We start from the raw sequence: 23,556 nt of genomic DNA, 5'->3' as shown, positions 1-23,556 counted from the left end.
CACAAACATTTAATGCTCACCTACATGAGTAAAGTACACATATTTCAAAAAATGATGTTCCACTTGTGCAGATAGATGGGGATGCGGGGATTACTTTTTTGGGGTCCCAATTCTATAACCACCTGGCCCCAGTTTTAAGTCTGTAAATTTTATTTTGTAAACAATGTTTTGGATTATGCACCATGTGATTAATTGTTCGTGATGATACATTGTGTGATAATGCAGAAGCCAGTTCATATTGTATAGTGTAGGTGTGGGTGCAACAACAAAAAGAGAACCATTTGAAAATGAAGTTGAATGTTTTCAGCTTTTATTCTGAAGGCTCTGCCTTTCACATTCTTTTGTTTTGCCTTTGCGTTCCTCTCCTGCAGCGCCACCTGTAGGCCACTGCTGCTCTTTGTCAAATCATCATTGAAGAGAAGTGACAGAGGCAGGAGGGTACGACCGGCGGAGAATTGAAACCCACTGATATCTGTAAAACACAAATAGAGAGCAGAGGGCTTCATTTTCAATCGATCCATGGCAGCAGGGAGACGCCGGTCCCAACCTCGTGGAGGACTCGGAGATGGGACAAACACATTTGTTGTTGGATGCATATCGCCATGAAGCCAGCCTCATGTTACCAATGCATTGCGTTGGATTCCCTGCAGCCTGCAGCTCGGACTGCTTGAGTTAAACGGTAGGTTGTTGTTATCTGAGTTGTGTCCGCTAACGAGCTGCATCGTCCTCTTTGATAATGCACCATTCATTCTCGGATATCAAACATACGCAACGTAACTCAGTTTTAATACACGGGCTTCTGCTTCATATACACACACGTGATCTTTTTATTTATTTATTTACGTGTTCTAAAAAAACACGCAAATTCAAGTTAAAGCGGTCATAGCCACCATGTCGGTGCATCCTCTGTGTATTTTGGTTTATAACTTGACCGTTACCCTTTGAATCAAGATCACTGACTGTCTCTTGCTGCCACTCACAGGCTAGAGGGAGCTGCTCTGCTCTGACTGACAGTCCTGATATTTCCATCTGGAACTGGTGATATGCGAGGCTCCTGGAGGCGGTGATGGAGCTGCAGGAATTGTGCTGGCTGTGTCTGGTGGGTCTCTTTCTAACCTCCTTGCTCATTGTGCTGGGATGGCTGTTTCAGTACTTGCTGACCGTACTACGTCTGTGGAGATCCAGGAAGATAGCCAAGCAGGACGGGAGAGGACCAGCCCGGCAGCCGCTCACCCTCACACAGCCCCACCAGAGCCTGGCTGAAGGTGTGTGGGGATTCCTGCTGAAGCTTCGCTTGGGCCGGGATGGAGGACCCATGCCTGAGGCCGGGGTTAAAGGCTTGTTGACCTCTCTGTTCTCCTTTAAGTCCTTCAAGGAGCACTGGCAAAGGACCTGGGTCAAAGCTCTGAATGAGCAAGCCTGCAGGCACGGGGTAAGTTGTTTATTTTTAAACCATGAATAGGGGGAGATGTAGCACAAATCATATCGCAAATGAGAGCTGAATAAACATAATGGCAGTGTGTAGATGAGCACGCCTAAGGTTACTCTACTAAGAATGGGCATAAATAGTTAAGCAAGGGCTATGCAGTTGGTGTGCCCATGTGCGCTAGAAGTGAGTGTAGGCAGGGAGGTGGAGGTGTCGGAGTGTCTAATCGGTAAGAGGATGGGGGACTGAGCGTTGCGTAACAGCTCTGAATCAATGCACATAAGAGCTGAGAGGCAAGACCAGTCAGTGCAGCCACGCAGTGAACAGCCACGCAGTGAACACCCACGCTTCATAAAAATAGTCTGATACCTCGGCCTGTCGGGGGGAAATGGATGTGTTCGATCACAGTGGGAAGAGTCAAAATCTATGTTGTTGCTCAAGACAGAATAAGTATTTGTCCGACCTTTCTCACAACTTTAAAGTTAATCAAATTGTATTCAAACTGCAGTTGGTAACTGCTTCACACATACATATTGGATTCAGTGTGGTGAGTACTACAGACGGTGGTTGGTCTGGCACATATTAGAGGCGTATATAGCACGTTTCTAAAGGTCTTTATCCTTTCAAATAGTTCCTTGATCTGCATGACTCAAAGTCTGACACAGTCAGATGTTTTCTGTGAGCACCGAGAGAGGAGAGATGGATCCTCTACCCCCCCAACCCCCCACTCAGAAATTCTGTGTGTTTTGAAGATGAGTTGGCGGGGAGCTAAAAAGGGGTCAGATCAATCCACAGAGTGAACGTGCACAACAAACAGCCCTGGATCCTGATTCATATAGGTCACCTCACCATGGCTGATTGAAAGCCTCCCTCAGATGTTCAAGTGAACACTTTGGAGAAAGACTCATTCAGTGACAGTGCAAGTGTTGTATGTTGGTTTGGAAAAATATATACTTGGCGCTGAGCCCAACAATGCAATTAGGCCACTGCTTGATTATTTATATATATATATATATATATATATATATATATATATATATATATATATATATATATATATACTCTTTGCTTTGCTTGCAGACAGGAGTAAAACAATGAATTGTTCCTCACATCAAATATAATAATATAATTATTATCGTAATGACCATCATGTGACAAGATTCCGCCAAATTAATGATTCAGAGCAAATAGTTAATTTAGATTATTTAAATGTGTTTTGTGCTTTACCTGATTTAGTACATAACACTCAAATGTAATAACCAGACCTGTGATTTTGCATACATTTGCCATATTGTGATGCATATACATATTGGAAATATAGTTAATGTCATGATTATGATTTCTGACTAAAACCACTCAGCTGGCATGTAAATCTTTAAGAAATACTTTGACCTTTCGGGAAATTGCTTTAGAGGTGCTGGTGGCGGATTTTCTTTAACCTTTGGAGGTAGCTGGGCTAGCTGTTTCCCTCCTTTTCCAGTCTTTAAGCTAAGCTAAGCTAACGCCTGCTGGATCCAGCTTCAGCACATTTCCCAAAATGCCAAACTCTGCTTTTAAAGTGTTTGTGTGAAGAGTACACTGTCACCTATGGGGAGGATACACAGCTCTAATATCCTGTACAAGCTGCTAAAGCTAGAGCACAAACATCTTCTTCGTGCTTAGAGGTTCTGCATGTATCTTTCTCTGCATAACACAATATATGCAATAATCCAGCTGTGCCTGTTTTCATCAAAGTGTTCCTATGTGTTCTGGTGCAGGTAATAAGAGGCCAGTGGGAAGAGCAGTGTGATTCTCTGGAACTGCTTCCCTTTGATATGTGGCGATAAATTGGAGCGTGCCAGCTGAGTCATCTTACAACGGCCTAATTAGTTGATCCATTGTGACCTTTCTGTGTTCTCCGTTACCAAGAAGCTCCACATCACTGGAGTGAACCTTGGGTGAACTTTGAAGTGTTTAGTGAGAGTTAGAATAATGAGGTTTCCAGGTGAGAAATAAACTACAACACAACCTGCGAGTTGCTCATAGCACAGCTCCTCTATTTGTGATATAATTAGTCATTTAAAAGCTGTTTGGCAGAACTAAGCACACAAGTAAGGCTTAGTAATGACATTTGAAGGAAATGTGTGTTAAAAAAAGAATGTTGCTATGGATATTGTTGTACGTAAGAGCCCCATACGTCCATGTTCCTCTTTGGGATTAATCTATGATGACTGTATGACCTTCAGGCTTTTGTAATGCTTAAAAAAAACCAGGAGATACAAGACTTTTACCCGGCAGTGATGAAGTATATCGTGTTTATTCTAAGATCACTCTCCAGACTGAGCAAATGCGTCAGTGGTGGAGGAAGGAGACAGAGACAAGCATCGGATGTCTGTCGGTCCATGTGGTGTTTGCCTTGTGAACCAAGAGTGTGAGCGAAAGCTTCCCGATAGCTTCCACTCATCACAATCAAATGTCTGCTTGTCATTGTGTCTGCGTGCAGAGCAATCTGTTATTATAAATGTGTCTGGGTCATATGCAAATCATTTGTGAGGATGTTAATGAAACCTTGAACTTGATATTGAGATAACAAATCACAAACATGTTGAATAGATATCCCTCCAGGAGTCCGTCTAAGAGCCAGTGTGGCCTTGTGATTGAAGACACTATCGTTTTCTTATAACTTAAAGGTCACATGTTTGGGCCTCCAGAGCGTTCATTATTAAGTTGTAACATTATACATTAACGTTTTAATGGCCAGTTTACTCTGTCCTTTGGTCAGTGCTGTTTACACTCAGAGTTGTAACTTGTTTTGCTGTTCTGGTGTTTCACCTCCTCACTAGGATGACAGCCTGCTGGGGGCGCGGGGGGTTGTGGAGATATTGCAAGTGTTAAGTTGCCACAAGCGAGTCACATCGCATACTTCACCTCTCACACACGATAAGCACCTGCCAGGCGTGTTGCCATGCCACCTTGAAAAACGACACCAGAGCAGCCGGCCCAATATAATCCCGAAGACTCACGTTCTCCTCCAACTTGCATTTCCTGATTATGTTTCTACATCCGGCAAAACATGAGCTTCTCAGCAGGAACACAGCACCGAGATACGGCTTCAGTATCATCATGTAGGGATTAGCACGCAAATCCTTTATAGCATTAACCTAAGTACTTCTGCAGCATTTAAGATTGATGCTGACAGAGGCCTTTAAATAATGATGTTGAACTTCATCCAAATAAAGGCAAGTTGAATCATCCCGCCTGGAAAGCTGGCGCAACAAACAACTTTCAGACAAAACCTTTTTTTCCCTGCAGACCTCATTATGTTTGGTCAAGCATTAGAGTGGATTTCTTTCTCTGATAATAATTTGTTCTGCTTCTGCTTTGAGTCAACACCTTGCAAGACCCAAAATATTAAAGACACAATCAAAGAAACACTGCAGCAGAAAAATTACATTCCATAACTTTCCATGGTACAAATATCCATCTGTGCCTTGCGTGAAATAATTATATGTGGAGCTGAATTTATTGACAGAAAATGAATCAGCAACTGTTCTGACAAAAGGATTACGTGATGAAAAGTTGAGCATTTTGGGGAATACTTCTATTCACTTTATGTATGATATTGTTTATGCCGTCACCGTTATGCATTTCATATCTTTTGAAGTATAAGGTGGTGTTTTAGGCCCAGCTGAAGGACGTCTTCTGACATCTGGCTCAAAGACTAGGCAATGAAGGATGTAACACTCAAACTGGACTTCCTGGATCTCATTTTATTATATCACGAATATCTGTAGAATTATACACAAGACATTGGGAAAAATGATATTAATTTCTGTGTTTTCTGCACAAATGACACTTGGCATTGCACTATAGTCACTCTGAGTGTAGCTGTTCACAGTAATATGGATGAACATGTTGGATATATCGTTGTTAACGCTTCTCCTGTGGATGTTTGGCATTCATGGGACTTTACCTATCTTCTATCAATCTTATTATTAACATTTCATACGTGTCAGTGGGTGAGTGTCTGTAGATTTGAATAACTGTCATTTCAAATGTCTGGTTTGGCTGTCCCCGTCTATGTTCAGCTCACTACAGCAGAGAGCGACACAAGGAACTCTCCAACACTAACATGTACACACTACTAGTTTTCAGAACAGCTGATGTTGTGACACTGATGTTGAGCGGCGTCAGAATGACGACACTCCGTCCTGACGGCAGACCTGACCCTGACTCCCAAATTCCACTTTTCAAAACAGCAGTACTAGACTAAAACATGCTTTGGGGGGCTGAATCATGACAGGACGGTTGAGGGGTTGTTACATAAATATAGAAAACAGCAGCAAGCAAGCTGAAGCATCTTTTGGGTTTGCAGGGACAAGAGACATGGTGTTAGTTAGTGGCAGTGCCCCATTCAGCTTCTTCTTTGAAGATATTTAGCCAAGATACTTGTATGTTCATCTTCGCAATTTAAATTCTGAGAGGAAATATTATGAATTTGTACAGACTGAAGAGCCGGTAAATGCCTTTTTCAAGCTCTAGATGAGAGGAGACAATTGCTTCCCCAGGGTTAAAGCAGAGTGGGTGAGATGGGTTCATTACAATTTTGTCAAGTCTAGACCCCCCACACCCTCATCCCAACAATGTTAATAGAAGGATGCCCACTTGCTTCATGAACAAAAAACCACATGATTTCCATGGAGTCACGATAGTCCACTAGATTTACTTGTATACCTGTAAAAACATTATAAAGTCAAATGAAGCCTATTTCTGGTTTAGCTGCATGCGTTCAAAGGTTAATAAGCTTGGTTTGCACACCGTGGTTCCACTTAAATATGAGCCATATAAACAGAGAGCTTATAGACACCTAAATCTGTTCAGCTCCTGCACTTTTTGGATAGTAAACGCACGATGCAGCTTGTTTCACGGCTCATTTGTTTCAGAGAAAATGTCTGTCTGCTGAAGTATTAATGTGGAAGCCTCTGTATATAATCTTGCTATTCAGATGACTCTGGCCCGATTTTGATATTTTGTGGAGGAGGCTTGAAGGACTGAACTGGTTGGCCTCTTTAGAACAGCAGATCATAACGGCATCGTAAACTGTGTGTGCTTCTGCAGCTGACAGATGATTTCACGCCATCGTCCCCGGGTTCAGTGGGTGGTAGAGGACTAATAGAGCATACAAGTGTGCATCTGCAGGGAAGGAAGCTCCCTGTCCATTCATGATCTGCAATTATATAGAGACTGGTGATTATCTCGAGGCCACAGTTCTTCCCTCTCTGACTGTGAGCTACCGGTACATGATTAATGCTGTGTGATTATGGTCAAGTACAACAGGGAACGTTAAGCACTCATTTGCAAAGACAGTTCAAGAAACTAACGGCCCTCACAGAAATAAAAATTCAAGTTCTATTTTAATAACACATTTCCTTTGATTTGTACAATCTTTCTGTGGCAGGCATTGCTCTACAAGGTGGCTCATTTGACTGTCAGATTACATTTGGTAGTTTTTTGTACAATGTAGTTAGACCAATAGTTTTCAAGACATTATAATAGCCTACATACCACATTTGAAATATAAAATCAATTGAAATTCACATGCTAACGTTAGCATGCTCACAATGACACTGCTAACATGCTGCTATTGAGGAGCAGGTGATGTTTACCATGTTCACCAAATCAGTTTAGAACGTTAGCATGCTAGCATTGCAAAACATGAATGTAAGATGTTTTACTGTAAACGGCTATTTCGGACACCACGAAGTGTGTACCCTTTTGGAGCCTGAACCTGAGAGACACTACTGAATAAAAAAGCAGGAAAGGAAGATGAGGGTCAACAAAAGCCACAGGGCGGTGTATTTCTGGTTGACCCACATGCTTTTCAGAGGCGTTCAGCCAGGCGAACCCAAAGGGGGTGACTGACAAACCTGAAGTGACACCATGGATGTCCTCAGGAACTGTCTCTTTCCAGAAATACCTTACACACACATTACACACTCAGTCTAACAGTGGTGTTTCTCAAGGACAAATCGGAGGTTATGCTGCTAGCACTGCCCTTTCCATTACAAAATTAGCTCGGTAGCCTCTACCAGGAGGCTGCACAGTGCCACAGAGCACCAGATGGCTACCTAAAAAAGCCAATGGATGCGAACTCCCTTTTAAAGAATACAAAAACCTCTTGAACAGACCTTTACAACTGGGTGATGGCTGCCATTCTAATTTCCAAGCATGTATGCTAAATAATGTTAAACTGGCACTTTGATAAACACCCAAATGTAAAATGCTTGGATTATAGTTCAGCCCAGAAAGGGATTTTTAAAAGTATATCAGTAAACAACGTATATATAAATATTTACATACACATTGACATACATCCATCCATCCATCCATTTTCAATACCGCTTATCCTCATTAGGGTCGCGGGGGCGCTGGAGCCTATCCCAGCTGACATAGGGCGAAGGCAGGGGACACCCTGGACAGGCCGCCAGTCCATCGAGGGCACATGTAGGGACATACAACCATTCACTCTCACATTCACACCTATGGGACATTTAGAGATCAATTACATATTTATATATAATCTAGGGTTATAATAGCTCCTGACATTTAGGAGTAGTTGGTCACAACATTGTACTGACTACAATTTGCTTCATTGAAAAGATGCCAGTGACGCAAACCTTTAGTAATGTCGATCTGTGAGCCACACACAATCAGGATCATGTGACTAATGGGTTTACCACATCATATTCCTTCTGCACTTTGAACGGTCGGGTGACCAAGCATTTTTAGAAGCTCCAGCCAGCCGAAACACAGCCGGTTGTACGCTCTGGTCACGTGGCTGCAGTGCTGGTCCAGGGAACCTACGTAAGCTCGCAGCATCGCATTTGGCTTCCTGCCCTTTCTGCTGAAACACTCACACACACGGACACAAACACACCTGCACACGCACACGCACACACACGCACACACACACACACCACACACTTTGTTATATCATACTCCCACTTCTACCCGCCTCCACTGCTGTGTGTGATAGAGATTGGAGTTGGACCTAGAGGAACATATGCCCTGACAATAGGAGATTTGTTCATTTGCATCTCGAGCGAGTCAAAGCCGTAAAATGGAACAGATCCTCTGGCACGCACACTCACGCACACTCACGCACACTCACGCACACTCACGCACACGCACGCACACGCACGCACACGCACGCACACGCACGCACACGCACACCCACAGTGATGGTATGCCACTTGTGACTCTTCTCACAACTAAGATACTACTTCCTTGTGTTAGGGGGTGTCTACCAAGTCCAACAGTGAACGCTGCCTTGCTGTAAGCATGACTAAGCATTGACTGGTGCAGTCTTCATAATGGACACTGTGGTGGGGCTAAGGCATCTTGATCAATAGGGGGAATCCACAACTTCTGCATGATGACAGAAGCTCATATTAACTTGAACATACTATTTTCCACCCTTTGGTCAAACATATGTTGTTGTTTTGATGCCAGTGTCTTCAGGCATTGTTCATCTGAGTGCACATATCCACAGAGCTTCCTAGACTTTAACCCCAGACTTCACAGTGTCACACACCCTGAACCATTGACACAAGGAAATAGTCACACATTAATAATCTTGACTCTTTTACTAAACATTTCCATTCCTTGCCAAGTTTGTGAGGTTGCTGTGGGAGGGAAACAGAAGCATTGTGTGATCAGCATGTGAATGAGGTGATGAGTGTCATACTGTATGTGAGCAAAGATCGATGAACTACCGAGTTCTACTGATTCCAAACATGCTTAACATTCATGAAATGCAGCAGTTAATTTATTTGCATACTAATTGAGTAAAGATCCATAAGGATGGTGACTAACCGCTTACCAGCTACATGAATGTCTTTTTCACTGCAGCACAGAGTCTTTTCTGAGTGGCACTCCTCTTTCTCTTATGTAATATATAGGGCATTTGTTCTCTTCTTCTGTCTTTTCTAGAGCTCCATACAGATCACCTTCGACAGCAGTCTCCAGTTAACTGCTGCCTCTGCAATAGATAGTGTGACCTGCACTGACCAATCGGCACACCGAATGGTACGTAATCTTGGTAGTCTCTGTTAATTACAGCTGTAACTAATTCACTTATTTAGTCAACCAATGTATTCTAATTGGGACATGACAAAAGGTTTGGGTGTCAAAACGTGGATGTTTTTTCGCCATTTGTGTATTTTCTTTTGACTTGTTTTACAGGTTTTACACTGTAAATGTTGGGTGAACACAGTGACGTTTCCTGTGATGGTCACTCAACAGTCACCAGCTGCCATTTCCATGGAGACCTATCAGATCACTATAGCACCAATGGTGGCAGAGGTACAAAAGTATAACACATTCATTTTTCTAATTTGCACAGTTGAGGGCTGGCCTCTAAATAGAAAAAAGAAAATCTCAGAACATAATTTGCATTGTTATTCAAATGAAAAGAATCGCATGTAATCCCGCCATCAATGTCATTGTCATTAAATAAAGTCTTTGTATATTTGACTATTTCTGACCATCAATAGCATCTCTTATTTCAGTAGTGCAAGTATTTATCACAACTACAAACCCATTTCCCATTAGTCCTGTTGTTTTCTTCAGAGGCTACTACAAGCAACAAATTTAGCAATTTTGTTCAGACCATCATGGAAAAATATATGACATTGTAATTAATTAATTCAGTGCTGCTCAGAAAAAAACACAGTGACTAGTTATTCTACCAACATCACAGGGTCTCTCCTTCTCCTCTTGCACTGTCGCTGCAGCCGCCACAACCGCTAATCTTTATGCAAACGAATGCACCGTGACGTCGGCATTATGCAAATTGGCATAAGACGTCATCTGACGGCTTTTAGTGCTCGCTACTTTCATTGGAGAGGAGTTGGCAATACTGCCCAGGACACACTGCATTTTGTTTTCCACGACATGTAAATGGAACCTTATCGTGACGGTGGAAGACAGTGAAAGCGAAGCTTATGGGGAACCAATTAAAATGTGGACGGTGTCTTTATTCTACAGCCATTATATTGTGCAGTCAATATTCACTTCATAATGATAAGTTAAAGCAAAACATTTGTCTGATTTTACTTTCAGAGTGATTTTGACCAACTGTGCGTCACTTCTTCCACCATCTACCATTATGGGCAACTTTTATTTTTGGGAATAAAGCTTTTTCCACTTGTTCGCTTCTTACAAATGTTACCTGTTATTTTATTATAAACTAGCAGAGAGTGCCAATCCTGTTTTACTAAATCATCTCAATTGAATAGTGTGTTGAATATATATTAATGAGAAAATGCTACATGTTTAATTCTTTAATATATTACTTTTATAATCTATCGTAAAAACATGCCGGTTAACCTGCTGTCTGTCTCCGTCAGGTGGTGGTGTGTCTGGAGGAGGTGGAGGACGAGGGTCTGCTGATGTCCTGGACTCTTTCCAAGCAGCCATCATTTACTTTGAGCGTGTCTCCATGCAAGCTGCAGAGACAAGTGAGAATATCACATACTGATACCACTAATATGATCCGTCTGTCTCGTGTAGTCAGCAGAGGACTCGTTTCTCAACCTGTTTACGGTTCACAAACTAGGTTACATACATTCAAAATGCTTTTCCACCAGTAAAGTAACATAAAAACATATATTAAGCAGAAGAAATGTAACTACTACGGAAGGCACAGGCACACCCACTGATTATTATAATAACCATTAGGTATGCCCGACAACTGTCCATGTAGTCAAGCCGAACGTAAGCATGAAAAAATGGGATAAGTTCAGTCCCTCAAAACTACTTCTGGAACAAACTAAATGGCTTTAATATTAAAGCAACGGTAAACAATTACAGTCTATATGTTCCTCTTATTTGTAGTTTATTTTCATGAATAATTGTGCATGTTATTATATATTATTCAGTAAGATAATATAAGGTATTGAAAGCCCCAGTTTTGTCTATAGTTGAGTTTGTTGACCTGGCATATATTAATCAGAATAATCAGCTACTTCCTTTTCATCTCAGGGCACTGAGGGCGGTGCAGACCTGGACATGATTAAGGGACTCATAGAGGATACTCTGTTCAGCACTCAACCGACCATGGTCCTCAACCTCAAGACTTGTGCATCCAGTCCTCTGGTGAAAAAACATGTTTTGTGCTAGAAAATAACAAGGATATTTTTTTCCTTTATTAAATAAATTGATATCACTTTTTTTCCCAGGCTCCCATGGACCATCTATCAGTGAGATTGAACTCTGTATCCCAGAGTGTCTTGGTGAAACGACTAATGCTCCGGCAGCTCAGGGCGACCCTAAGTAAAGGTCAGACATTTCCCCCCCAGCGTCAGATCATTTCCGCCCGGCTTCCTGCAGATAGCCGAGGTCTCACTGTCTGGCTTTCTGTATGCAGGTCAGTGGTCTAGATCAGGGGAGCTGTGCTGTGTCCTAAGCCTGGACCAACCCTCCACAGAGAGGTCAACATGCTTCCTGTCTGTGCCCAGCAACCCCAACGTCCCGCTGGAATGGAGTGAAGAAATCACTCTGTAAGATGGCAGCCATGACGCCTAATTGCAGTTGATGAGTTATGATTGTGTAGATTCATGCCAACGTTAAAGGTCCTGACAATGAATTCTCTCAATCAGCTAGAACAGTTTTAGTTATGTCACATTGTGGACGAATCAGAATCGGTTACTGTCACTGCCAATCAAATCTGATCAAACAAAACCCACCAAAGATGCAGCAGATTCACTTTATTAACACATTTAATAAAGAATTTGTCTTTGACTGTTGCTTATATAGGCAGAAATATTAATGTTATAGAACATTATGTAAGATTTTAAGTTTTCAGGAAAAGTCAGCTCGAGGAATAAGTCGCCCCGTTTGCATAGTGGGGTTCTACTTGGATTCTAACACAGTTGTTTCCTTTGCGTTGAAGGGAGCTGGGCTCAGAGACCAAAGAGCTGAGAGTAAGACTTCTGGAGCGGACCGGCAAAAGGGAACGTAAGGCATTGCGCAATAGCAATTTAGTATTGGCTGCGTCTCAGGAACCTGATCAGCAGGAATCTTTAGACCGCTAAAGCAAGATCTCCATGCCTAAAATGCACTATTGGCAGGCTCACTGTAATGGTTAGCGTTTTCTGATGTATATAATGTCAGGAGATGCTCCCATTATGGCCTCAGAACTACAGAGAAGGAACGGCTTTCCTTTTGTTTTAAATCTGGATAGAATTCCTGCCCGGCCACGCCTGCATTGCGTTGGACCTCCGGTGCAAAGTTCCCACTGGACAACATACACTGTCAGTAAGCCCCGGCCACGGCCTGGCACCCAACGCTACCGTCACAGCAGAGGTGAGAAACAAGATGCAGCTCCTTTCCATGAACATTTTGAAAAGCTCTTTCAAAGCCGTTCTCATGCTTTGAAGTGTACAGTTACATCACATGTTATTATCTAACATCAAGCAAGCTGGACTGAAACAAAGATTCACCACAAAAGGAGAGGGAGTGTTGTATAACAGCTGATACATAGTCCATTGTCATGCCTGTGATTGCTGTCTCAGATCTCTTCTGACCTTCTCACCTGCCAACTAGTTGCCTTTTTTTCTACATATTTCTTCAAAGACAACATGAACATCTGCCTCATTTCTGCAGGCTAACATTTCATATTGGTACACGTCCTGTTTTCCCTGTACCTCTCCTACTACCTGTTGTGCCTACACTGATAAGTCATCTTAAATGTGCCCTGCAAGTCCAGATGTCAGTATAAATGCCCACCTCATTAATAAAGTGCCCACCCCCACTTCACGGTTCATTAGCTAATTGAAGATTATTCTTAATCCTCCAGCTGCTGTATGTGGAAACGGAGGAGCCCCGCAGCGCCCACAATGCTTTGCCACTTCGTTCCTCACTCACCCCCACCAAGAAAGTCGATGTGGACCGAACCGTCATGCCGGATGGAACCATCGTCACCACTGTCACGACCGTCCAGTCTCGATTGAAACTGGACCGCAGTCCAGGTAGCTGCACAGAGTATTACATTGTGCCAGGTTAGATGTACAAGAAGATATGAAATAATGTTGTGATGATACTAACAATGACATCAAATATGTGTTATGCCTTTTAGGTGAATCTCCCTTGCGTTCGCCATCCAAAGTGGAGGTGAAGAAACCCACCATCCTGTCAGATGGCAGAAGAAGCACCAGCCCCAACCTCAGCAGTGAGTTCTAGACTGAAAGGCCAGATGTTGTTTTACATAACAAATGCAAAGTAGGATAAGCAGCAAGCTGCGTTGTGACACAAGATGAGAGGAATGCAATCGGTGGAGGAGCTCCTGTTCAAAAACCTTAATTTAGATTTACAACAGGTTTACACAGAGAAACAACTTGCTTACACAAAGCAAAGAGCAAAAAAGTATCAGAAAAACGATAGCTAATGTTTGATATATCTAACTACATACAGGATTTCTCTTTTTTGATACAATACAATGATGACCTTTTTGTGTATATTTCTGATTAACCATACACGCCCCACTGCAACAAAAATATGTTCAATAATGTGCATATACATCCCAGTTTACTAATATAGTGCTGACTTACATATTCATGTTTTTGTTGCTCAGAGAGCAGCCGCCTCTCTAATGGCCTGGATCCTGTTGCAGAGACGGCCATTCGGCAGCTGACGGAGTCCGCCTCCAAAGTAGCACGGAAGACGCCAACAAAGAGGAGCACGCTGATCATCTCGGGCGTGTCAAAGGTCAGGGAATGGAGTGGATTGTTGAATTTGTGCCATCACCATTCATTCAGACATACAGTACAGTAAACTCATTTTAGTGAAATTGTGCACGTTAGTTACCTGCACAGCTATTTTTGTAAATGAAAATAATATTTCAACTTTGTTTAGTTTTTGGATGATGTACCAAACTTCCCTCTGAGTACAAGAGCCATGAACAAAATCTACAGAACCTACTTTTACAAAGATGCTCAATATGTTATTCAGATCATATTTTTGGGCTCCAAACGCATCTCAACATATTGTGGGTGAGCCGGCAGCTCACAGCTAACGATGCTAACAATGCAAGCTACAGTGCTGTCAATGCTAACAGTGTTTACCTGAGGGGAACTGGACGGTGGGTGCTACGCTTCTGCGATGATGCCGAGGGTCAGGATGGCATTATAAGCTGTAACAAACGTGTACAGTGGCAGCCATGACAGGGTTCCCACGACTCTGATTTTTCAGTGATGGTCAACACATGGAAAAAGTGAAATGTACTGAAAATCTTGTGTTGTTCTGGAAAATTATTTCAATATTCTATTATTTTCCTTCAGCTTAGAATTAAGTAAAATCCTATCTATCAGAGCTCCCTAAAAAGGATAACATTACCATCTGGAAGGGCTAAAATATGTTCAGCATCATATTAACGATCACATTGATTATGGATAAGATTATTTTTAAAAGGCTGCTATGTTGAAGAAACACTATGAACACAGTCCCAAGAAACACATAGTAGCACATGCAGGTTGAAAATATTAGTCCCTAAAGATGTTTTCATAGATAAGTTACAGCCATAGACATCTTTTAAACCAGACTTCCATAATAGTGAATGGCATGATCCTTTTAAGGAACGTAAAATACAATGACACGGAGCCCCCCATTGTTCCACATTAAAAGATAACTAAAGACTGTAGAAATGTGTATACAGTGCAAGAAGCTCCACTGAAACGTTCACAAAATCCACTGGAACGTGACAGTGTCATGAAAGTTGTAAGAATGTTGCATGTTATAAGTGTTTGTCTTTTTACGGTGCATTTCCAATAAGTAGTTACACACTCCCATTTCTTGAAGGAAATCATTTGATTCAATATCCCGACACTCGGCAGGTTCCACTCTCAGAAGATGACTGTGCGTTATCGAGCGGTTATGCTGCAGCCATGGACGCAGCCATGCATGGCAACCATTACGGGGCGGGGCATCATCAGGACCCAGGTGAAACCACACCCTCCGACGTGTCGGAGCGTCCCTCAGTGGACGATGTGGAGTCAGATACTGGTTCCACTGGCGCCTTGGAAACCCGCAGCCTCAAGGACCATAAAGGTAACACAGTCGTCATAGTTTCAGAGGTTCAGTTTCCACTAACATTGATCAGAAATGAAGTGCAAACACAATATTCAGCCATTCAAATATTGTTTTTGCAGATTGTTTAATTGCATGTTGCCACTTCGCTTGAAGAATGGATTTTGATTCCTTTTGTCCATGTACAATATTGTGTTTTCAAAGCTCACTGCTATTATATAAAAGAGAACAGTTTATTTAAAATGCAAACAAATCTTTTATAGCCTTACATCAAAACTTAAAATGAGTATAATGCATTAATTGATTTTTGGGCCATGTAACATGAGAGACTCTACTGCCCTCTTGAGAACAAGCTGCAGCATGCATCCAACCAGAGCAAAGTGGTTTTACATGGATCAGTGCCTAATACTATTTGAATATCAACTTGAAGAAGTAGTTGAGTGATTGGTTGATGTTTTTCAACAAGGCTCCAATACTGTAATTATGGATTGCCACTTAAATACAATGACGTATTCCCTGTGCTTTCTCTAGTGGGCTTCCTCCAGAGTGGGACGAAGCTGTTGTTCCGCAGAAGACATCGAGAGAAGGAGTCCTGCCTCAGCCAATCCCATGAAGACATCTCCGACATGGGCAACAACTTTGCTGCTGCCGCTAACATCAGCCGTAAAAAGTCTGGCAGCTTCTCCCGGCGTCTCATCAAACGCTTCTCTTTCCGCTCATCAGGCAAATCGAAAGGCAAAGCTACCAATGGAGGAGCGAGCTCACTGGATAACTGATTATCCTTGTTAGTGTCGGACATGAGTCATCTTGACTTAAGCGTTGTTTTAGGGCCTCTGTTATTACTGTCAGAAGAACAGCTAAACCTTACAAGAGTCCAGTCTTTGACAGGCTGAACACCGCAGGCGGGTTTTCACCTCTACATTGTGAAAGGAGGATACTTCTGGGAGGGCTTTACTCTGGAGAGAAATGATTGCACCTTCAGGAGAGAAGTCATGTTTAATATCGCATCACTAAAGTTAAAATGTGACTATGAGATCGATTTCTTTCTGGGAGAAATCTGCTGCTTGAAGAGAAGGTAATAATCACAATGAAATGTCTTGTGCACTGTTTGAACACACACTATAGTGGGAGCGTTTGATTGTGACAGATGGTGGAGTTGCTTTTAAACTATTTTATGTGATAAGATGCCAGTATAATATTATTGGTTACACTTTGGGCTGTTTTTAAAACAGCACATGTAAAATTCCTCGGTTGTATAACGGTAGTTTATTATTATGTGGTTCTCATGAAACAAGTGCTATTTATTTTACCCCCCAAAAACAAGTCATCATAGTTGCATTACACTGTAAAATAGCGACATTGCTGTGTGTTTTTCCATGCAAATGCAATTTAAACACATAGTTAAGTAAGTCTATTCAAAATTGCTAATGTATGGTTTTAGAATGTTGTTAACTGTTGTATCTTATAAGAAGAAGAAAAGTTAATATATTTATCGTCTTTTTTATTTTATAAAGGTACTTTCTGTGGAATATCATAATGCATTTCTGTTTACTTTTGAAACTACAACCAGCCAGGATCTCTCGCAGGCTCTTCAAGCCAGGCAATAAGTTAAAGCTTTTTTCTGTCAGTAAAAAAACAAAAAAAAAACAGTTCCTGCTCATCTTGACCCGAATGAAGTTTATCACATTATCTACGCACATTATGGAGACTTCAGTTGATGCTCATGTTTCAATATTGCAATAACTATCATTATTGCGCTGCAAGACCATATTGTATATAGTGCGAAATGCCTTGCATGGGTAGCAGGCAAAATCGTTTGCAGGAAATGCTGACATGTGATCAGCTCATAATCATAAATTAAACATAACAAAGCCTATTCTGTATAAATATTCAGGAGCATTATCATAATGCATTTCTCATAGACTGTTTCTAAGAAGGTATTTCTTTTTAAATAAATGTAGGTCTCACATGAGGGACAATATTGCAACAGCTCTGCAGTTTAAATTGTAAAAATTGAACTTTGTGGTCTCTGGGAAGGTTTTTAGAGAAGCTGTGCTGTGAACAAAAATTGTAAAAGTTTACGACACGGTGCTGGTTGGAGTTGATATACTCAGGGCTAGAAATGAAACTGTAACTTGTAATTCGAGATATGAGGAAAACCACTGTACCAAAAGCAAACTAAACCAGTAGGTAAAAATGTACATACGTTTTTTTTGTCCATTTGAGTTTTTAACCGACTGTATTGATTATGGGACTTAAAAAAAACAATCAAATTAAAGGATTTTGATAAAGTTTCCAGGGTTAGTTATATTGATAAAAGCATTGCTATTAAAAGGGATCACAGAAAAATTAAGATATGTATGATTTCTGTTATAATTGAAATGTTTAATTTATTGCAAATAAATTATTTTTGGAGCATCACTAGATTACTTCTGACTATTTCTTTATTTTTTGGGGAGGTAACATACATTTATTTTAATCTCAAGACCCTGTGCCTGCATAGAGTATGTTACTTAGGTACACTTTCATAAAAGCCAGACAAATAACCTCACACAGCTGGCCTGCTGTTAAGTTTATATCTGCTCATGAGTGTATGCGTTTCAATGGTTCCTTATTCTCACAAACAACCTAAACTCAGAAGATATACCACATGTTTAAATGATCTCATTATTTAAAACCAATGTTTCTACTATATTAGATTTGCTTTACTTTTACTGCATAATGTATAAAAGCGCCAAACACTTCAAGCAGGAGGGAAGATTCTCGATTGGTCTTTAATGTCCGCCCCTTCACAAATGACCACTCACAACAAGCAAGGGCAACAACAGCCAATCGCATTCGTCCCTTCCTTCGCGCCCACCGTGATTGGTTTAGGACCAGACCAGATACACCAATAGTAATTGACTTCCTGTCCTCCTCTGATCCAACAAAGCCAATCATTCCAAACTATGTTCACTCCAAAAGCCAACCACGTCTTAGGGCGGGACACATCTGAGGGTTTATATCCAGGTTGTGCGCGTCTCTCATCCGTTCCTACATTGCAGCGTTTTGTTGTGAAGGATAAACTCGACAACCCAACATGTCTGGAAGAGGCAAAACTGGAGCGAAGACCCGCGCTAAGGCCAAGACCCGCAGCTCACGCGCCGGACTGCAGTTCCCCGTAGGCCGTGTCCACCGTCACCTCCGCAAGGGTAACTACGCCCACAGAGTCGGTGCCGGAGCCCCCGTGTACCTGGCCGCCGTCCTGGAGTATCTCACCGCCGAGATCCTGGAGTTGGCCGGAAACGCCGCCAGAGACAACAAGAAGAGCCGCATCATCCCTCGCCACCTGCAGCTGGCCGTACGCAACGACGAGGAGCTCAACAAGCTGCTCGGCGGTGTGACCATCGCTCAGGGCGGCGTGCTGCCCAACATCCAGGCCGTCCTGCTGCCCAAGAAGACCGGCCAGGCCGCCCCGAGCTCCGGCAAGGCGGGAAAGAAGGCCTCATCTCAGTCGCAGGAGTATTAGCTTGCTGGCTCATAACTTTCAACCCAACGGCCCTTTTAAGGGCCACCCAATCGTCACCGAAAGAGCAACCTCTCCTGTCTCGTTTGTCACTCCTAGCTATTAGTTTTATTTAATAAACGCTTGTTTTGCGAAAATGGGTCTGTACCATTTGTTGATCAGTTGTGCTAACCGAAGCTACATCCTAGCCGTGAAAGTTTTGGTCGTCAGTATCCGGTAAAATAATCTTTTCAACCTTTTGCGGAGTTAGCAGATCTCCCAATAGGTCACGAGAGCTTCCTGCCTTAATGTGAGTGTCTACGGTTGTTTGTCTGTCGCAGGGCGAGGACGAACGTGGCCTTATAAATTTACACTGCAGGTCCCCAAAACCGGATGTGACCTGTTGGTCCCTGTTTCTTGAACGGTAACAACTTAAGTAGCCCAGCCAGTAGAGTCAACAATAAATAAACAATTTTCAGAAGGGTTTAATGTGAACTTAATTTATGGTTATTCTGGATGCTGTAGTCCAGTAATTTTAACTAAACATAGCTAACACTACTCTCCAAAAAGACCATAATGCTAAAATTACACAAACATATTTCAACAAGAACAAATAATAAAATCCAGCACAGTTGTCTTATATTGGTGTCTAAGCAACTGACTGCCTGTATTAGATTTTAGCTGTAGGACAAGGTTTGAAACCGTTAATACAGTTGTCTAAAGTGTTGTAAAAGTGTCCTCACTGGCATTTGCATCAGTGTGGTTAAAGCCTACATAACAGTAACGGCTCTTCCTGATCGAGCTCCAGGTGTTTCCGTGTTGCATATGAAGAAACAAACAACTGCTGCTGGTCTATTTTGCAAGCATAAGCACAGTGACATGATCTAGTGCAGCAGGCATACATTGAATCAATTTAATCTTCAATGCACCCTGCATTTTGAACGCCACCATCCACATCAGTAGTATATGAATTTAGAAATTATGTTGTAAAGTATTTATTTACATGGCACAAGGGTCATTTATATAAAGTACCAGCATATCATTCTAGTAAGTAAGATTGCCATACGTTACCATTTGTTACACTTTATTTAAACAACAATAACTCTCATTGTGAAGAATTAGTGTTCATAGAGAGATTTAGGTTTACGAATTGTCTAGTCTGAAAGGGATGTGCACTAATTAAACAAGGATCAGTGCACAGCCCAAAGCCTCAGTTGGCCAAATAAAACATTCACTGCCCGAAAATTCCACCCTTCAAGCTCCATGTCAACAATGCACACTAGGTTGCATATGTGAAGTGAAAGTCATGACTTCTGATACCTTGCCAGACATCGTATAACAAACAAATCCAGGAGTTGCAAATGTAACTGGTAGGACAGTTGGCATAATAAAACAATCATGGAGCACTTCACTGACTTTGCCACCAGGGGTCAATTGTTTCATGCCTGAAAATCTGGAACATGTGTGACCTGTGTTTCCATTTAATAACAATTGAAGACAGCTCACTGCACGTATGGTCACAAAAGATATTCAACACATGGACTCTCACCATATTAATAGAATAATGAACATGTTCCTGATGGGAATGAAAGATGCAAAGTCTTCTCCAGTGACATTAAAATATAATATCCAGTGACATTAAAACATCAGTTCTTCCAACAGTTGTACTTAATAATTGGATGTGTGGGATTCATAAGAGACGTGGTTATTTTAATGTTGTCTTTGGTGGGGATTACTTGTTTTCTCATTACATCGTTGACATATGCAGCTACAATCACTCATACTCATTCCACAGGAGGAGAGCCTGCAGATATTTCCGTCTGCTTCGGCTGTTTTATTAGTGGCAAAAACAGCGACCAAGGTTGAACTGAGCCCAGGACAGGCTGAACCAATTACTCGGGCCTTGACAACGTGTCCAACACCGGCAGCCAAGCTAAAAATTCCAGCCTGAAAGGAAAAACTTTAATGTCCATTGGCTGTGACAAACTGTAATTTCCTGACTGGCACTCTGTCAAAGACTCTAAATATACCAGCTCTTCTCAGCTGTTTGTGACAAAGCAACGCAAACACAGTGATACTCAGTTTTTCCCAGTTTACCTCTTCTTTTTCTGTGGTTGGAGAGTTTTTATGTAATTGTATGCATTTAAAGTCACAGAAACGTTTGACTTGAGAGAAAGTATGTCTGTAAAATGTCACTCTCCCAAAAGAGCAAACAAAGGCAATCGAATCCGGCAGGAGTTTGAAGTGATCTCACCCTGACACTTTACCCTGCTTTGTTAATTACAGCTTGGTGGGATGGCAAATGGAACCAAAAAAAGAAGTATTACTTAAAGCCAGATAAGGGATATTGAAGGGAAAGTTTTCACGAGGTGTTCACCGAGTCTGTACATCTGAGAAAGTCTAGAGATCAAATCTGTGGGAACGACAGTTCAATGATAGATTGAAATGAATGGGGAAAAGGAATGATAAGTGGGAAGAGAAAAAGGGCCGGAAAGAGGGGAGTCCCCGGTGGAAAGATGTATGTGGATGCACTAAATGTTTCACTTTGAAACTTTCCCAATAGCAATGAAGTACTGGCAGCGTATTTGAAGGAGAGAACTTGGAGACGTTTTCTCATGGAAAGACTTTTTAATCCTGGACTGAATCTGCCCACAGACAAGATGATGTTCCCAGCCCACTCTGGTAATGGGAAACAAACATTGTTTATTCATGGTGTGTGTGCGTGCAGTTTGTGTGTGTGTTGCAATGAGAGACAGAGTAAGTGGGCGAGAGTAAGAGATAATAGGGCTATTGTGGCAGTTTACACTCAGGGTGTTCAGCCTAATATGACCCAGTTATCGCTCAGTCATTGTACACTGTGCGTGACAGAGTTTACATATCGTCATTATCATCTTTGTTATCTTTTATAACAGTAGAGAGCAGGGGGCAGTCATCTGATTTCACAAAGAGAGCGGGTTCTAGGTCCAAACCCAGCTTTCTCTGTGAATGGACACTTTTTTGTGTGTGTGTGTGAGATCCGGCTGCCTTTGGGGCTCAGGCTTCCAGTAATGTACTTCGGGTACTGAGTGAGTATATTCTTAACTTTAAAGTGCCCGAAACCTTCTCATGAGACACATTTCTGCATTTATACTTTACTATCCAATTACCATTTGTTTGCATGTAGATAATATTTACTCTTTATTATTCTTATGTGCATTGACTTTGTGTGCTGATAAATTACGAGAGACAAGTGGACAGTTATTACAAAGAGTATATATACCACATCAGTTTGATAGGAGACTCTAAGGAAAGGTTTTGGGAATATCAGCAACTTCCTGTTTTTCTTTGGGTCTTCTGGGGTCGTGCCTTGTAGCACTTGGCACATGATTTGAGTTGGTGCTTTCTGTACTCTTTGGGGATTGTTGCAATATATTTGAATGTGGGTGTGATATCAGGTCAGGAGATTCAAATGGCATTCATGTGGACACGTTAATATTTGGTTGCAAAACAGGAAGGTTTTTTTCAACGATGTCTGGATGTCCTCCTACTATATCTGGCTCTTTGCTGTAGATGAGGTTAATCTGTATAACCCATCAGTCTTTTATTACATGAAACATGGTGAGTCTCACATGCAGCATTCCTCCTGGCCACAACCAGCTCCAGCACTCAAATGGTTAACTTCAGCTCAAGGTGAGGGCAAAGCTCAGGTTTTGGACTGTCAATCTTTTGTGCACTGCTGAGAGGAAGTGCTGTCTGGGTTCAGGGCAAGGAAGTCCCAGTTATTTTTTAATTAATGCTAGAAGGAAAGTGAAAGGTGTTTCTCATCTGACTGCAGCGCATTCTTCCGCTTCATGGATTGTGAGCTGCTTCGACCTCTTTGACTGCACCCTGCTAAAACATTTTGTACCAAGCTTCCACTTGTTTGTTGTCATGTCCTGCAGAGATCTACATCGGATCCCCAAGTCAGGTTAGAGTCAGGTTAGACCGTGTGCATGTACAGGGCCCACAGACTATACAATCGGAACCTCCCACTAGCCGCACAATTCAATTAATCATAAAACCAGTGTGATCAGGAAATCAGCTGAGGCTGACGGTGCAGCTGGTAAATCTTCTTCGTAGCGGTGACCTTAATCACCCTCGACGTTACCTGTTTGAATGCTGAGGCATTGCTACAGTCAATTCAGGCTTACAATCAAGACATGTAGGGAAAGGTCTTGCATAAAGACAAGTCATAGTATTGGCTATAGGAATCCCGATCAGAAGGTATACCGAATATTAATTATTAGTCCATCCGGATATCAGTTCAACAGTCCAGACCAAAATAAGTCCAACGCAAAATAAAAAATGTCTTCATAATCTGAATAGTTTCAGCTGATTTTTTAAATATCTCTGTTAATAATCGTATGAATCACAATCCTTTTTTATAATGTGACAATAGTTTTTTTAAAGTCATGTGCTCCAATTAATAAGATGCAATGTGAATACAATTATATAATTATACGCCTTTGAAGACTATATTGGTGTGGACACTCATTGTCATATCCTATTATGTTAGTTATTAAGGGTTGACACTGTTAAGTATCCCTTTCCTCTATTGCATTAA

The 23,556-nt window shown here is 41.7% G+C and overlaps 2 protein-coding genes across 2 annotated transcripts; both read left to right on the top strand.

The window, feature by feature from the left end:
- The first annotated feature begins 402 nt into the window (after nucleotides 1-402).
- Nucleotides 403-17,911, top strand: c2cd2l (c2cd2 like). Its single transcript, XM_034551185.1, has 15 exons — nucleotides 403-679; nucleotides 983-1,432; nucleotides 9,398-9,493; nucleotides 9,650-9,769; nucleotides 10,816-10,926; nucleotides 11,450-11,563; nucleotides 11,647-11,746; nucleotides 11,835-11,967; nucleotides 12,360-12,424; nucleotides 12,651-12,772; nucleotides 13,266-13,437; nucleotides 13,545-13,637; nucleotides 14,040-14,173; nucleotides 15,298-15,511; nucleotides 16,022-17,911. Exons 2-15 carry the CDS (start codon nucleotides 1,067-1,069, stop codon nucleotides 16,264-16,266), a joined length of 2,085 nt encoding a protein of 694 aa, XP_034407076.1. The 5' UTR covers nucleotides 403-679; nucleotides 983-1,066; the 3' UTR covers nucleotides 16,267-17,911.
- A 551-nt stretch (nucleotides 17,912-18,462) lies between these two features.
- LOC117743039 (histone H2AX) lies at nucleotides 18,463-19,132 on the top strand. Its single transcript, XM_034550768.1, has one exon. It carries the CDS (start codon nucleotides 18,570-18,572, stop codon nucleotides 18,996-18,998), a length of 429 nt encoding a protein of 142 aa, XP_034406659.1. The 5' UTR covers nucleotides 18,463-18,569; the 3' UTR covers nucleotides 18,999-19,132.
- Nucleotides 19,133-23,556: the final 4,424 nt, after the last annotated feature.

Source organism: Cyclopterus lumpus, chromosome 14, assembly GCF_009769545.1.
Source record: "Cyclopterus lumpus isolate fCycLum1 chromosome 14, fCycLum1.pri, whole genome shotgun sequence".
Classification (NCBI taxonomy): Eukaryota; Metazoa; Chordata; class Actinopteri; order Perciformes; family Cyclopteridae; genus Cyclopterus; species Cyclopterus lumpus.
The sequence above is the reverse complement of the archived record's forward strand: the minus strand, read 5'-3'. Positions and strand labels throughout refer to the sequence as shown.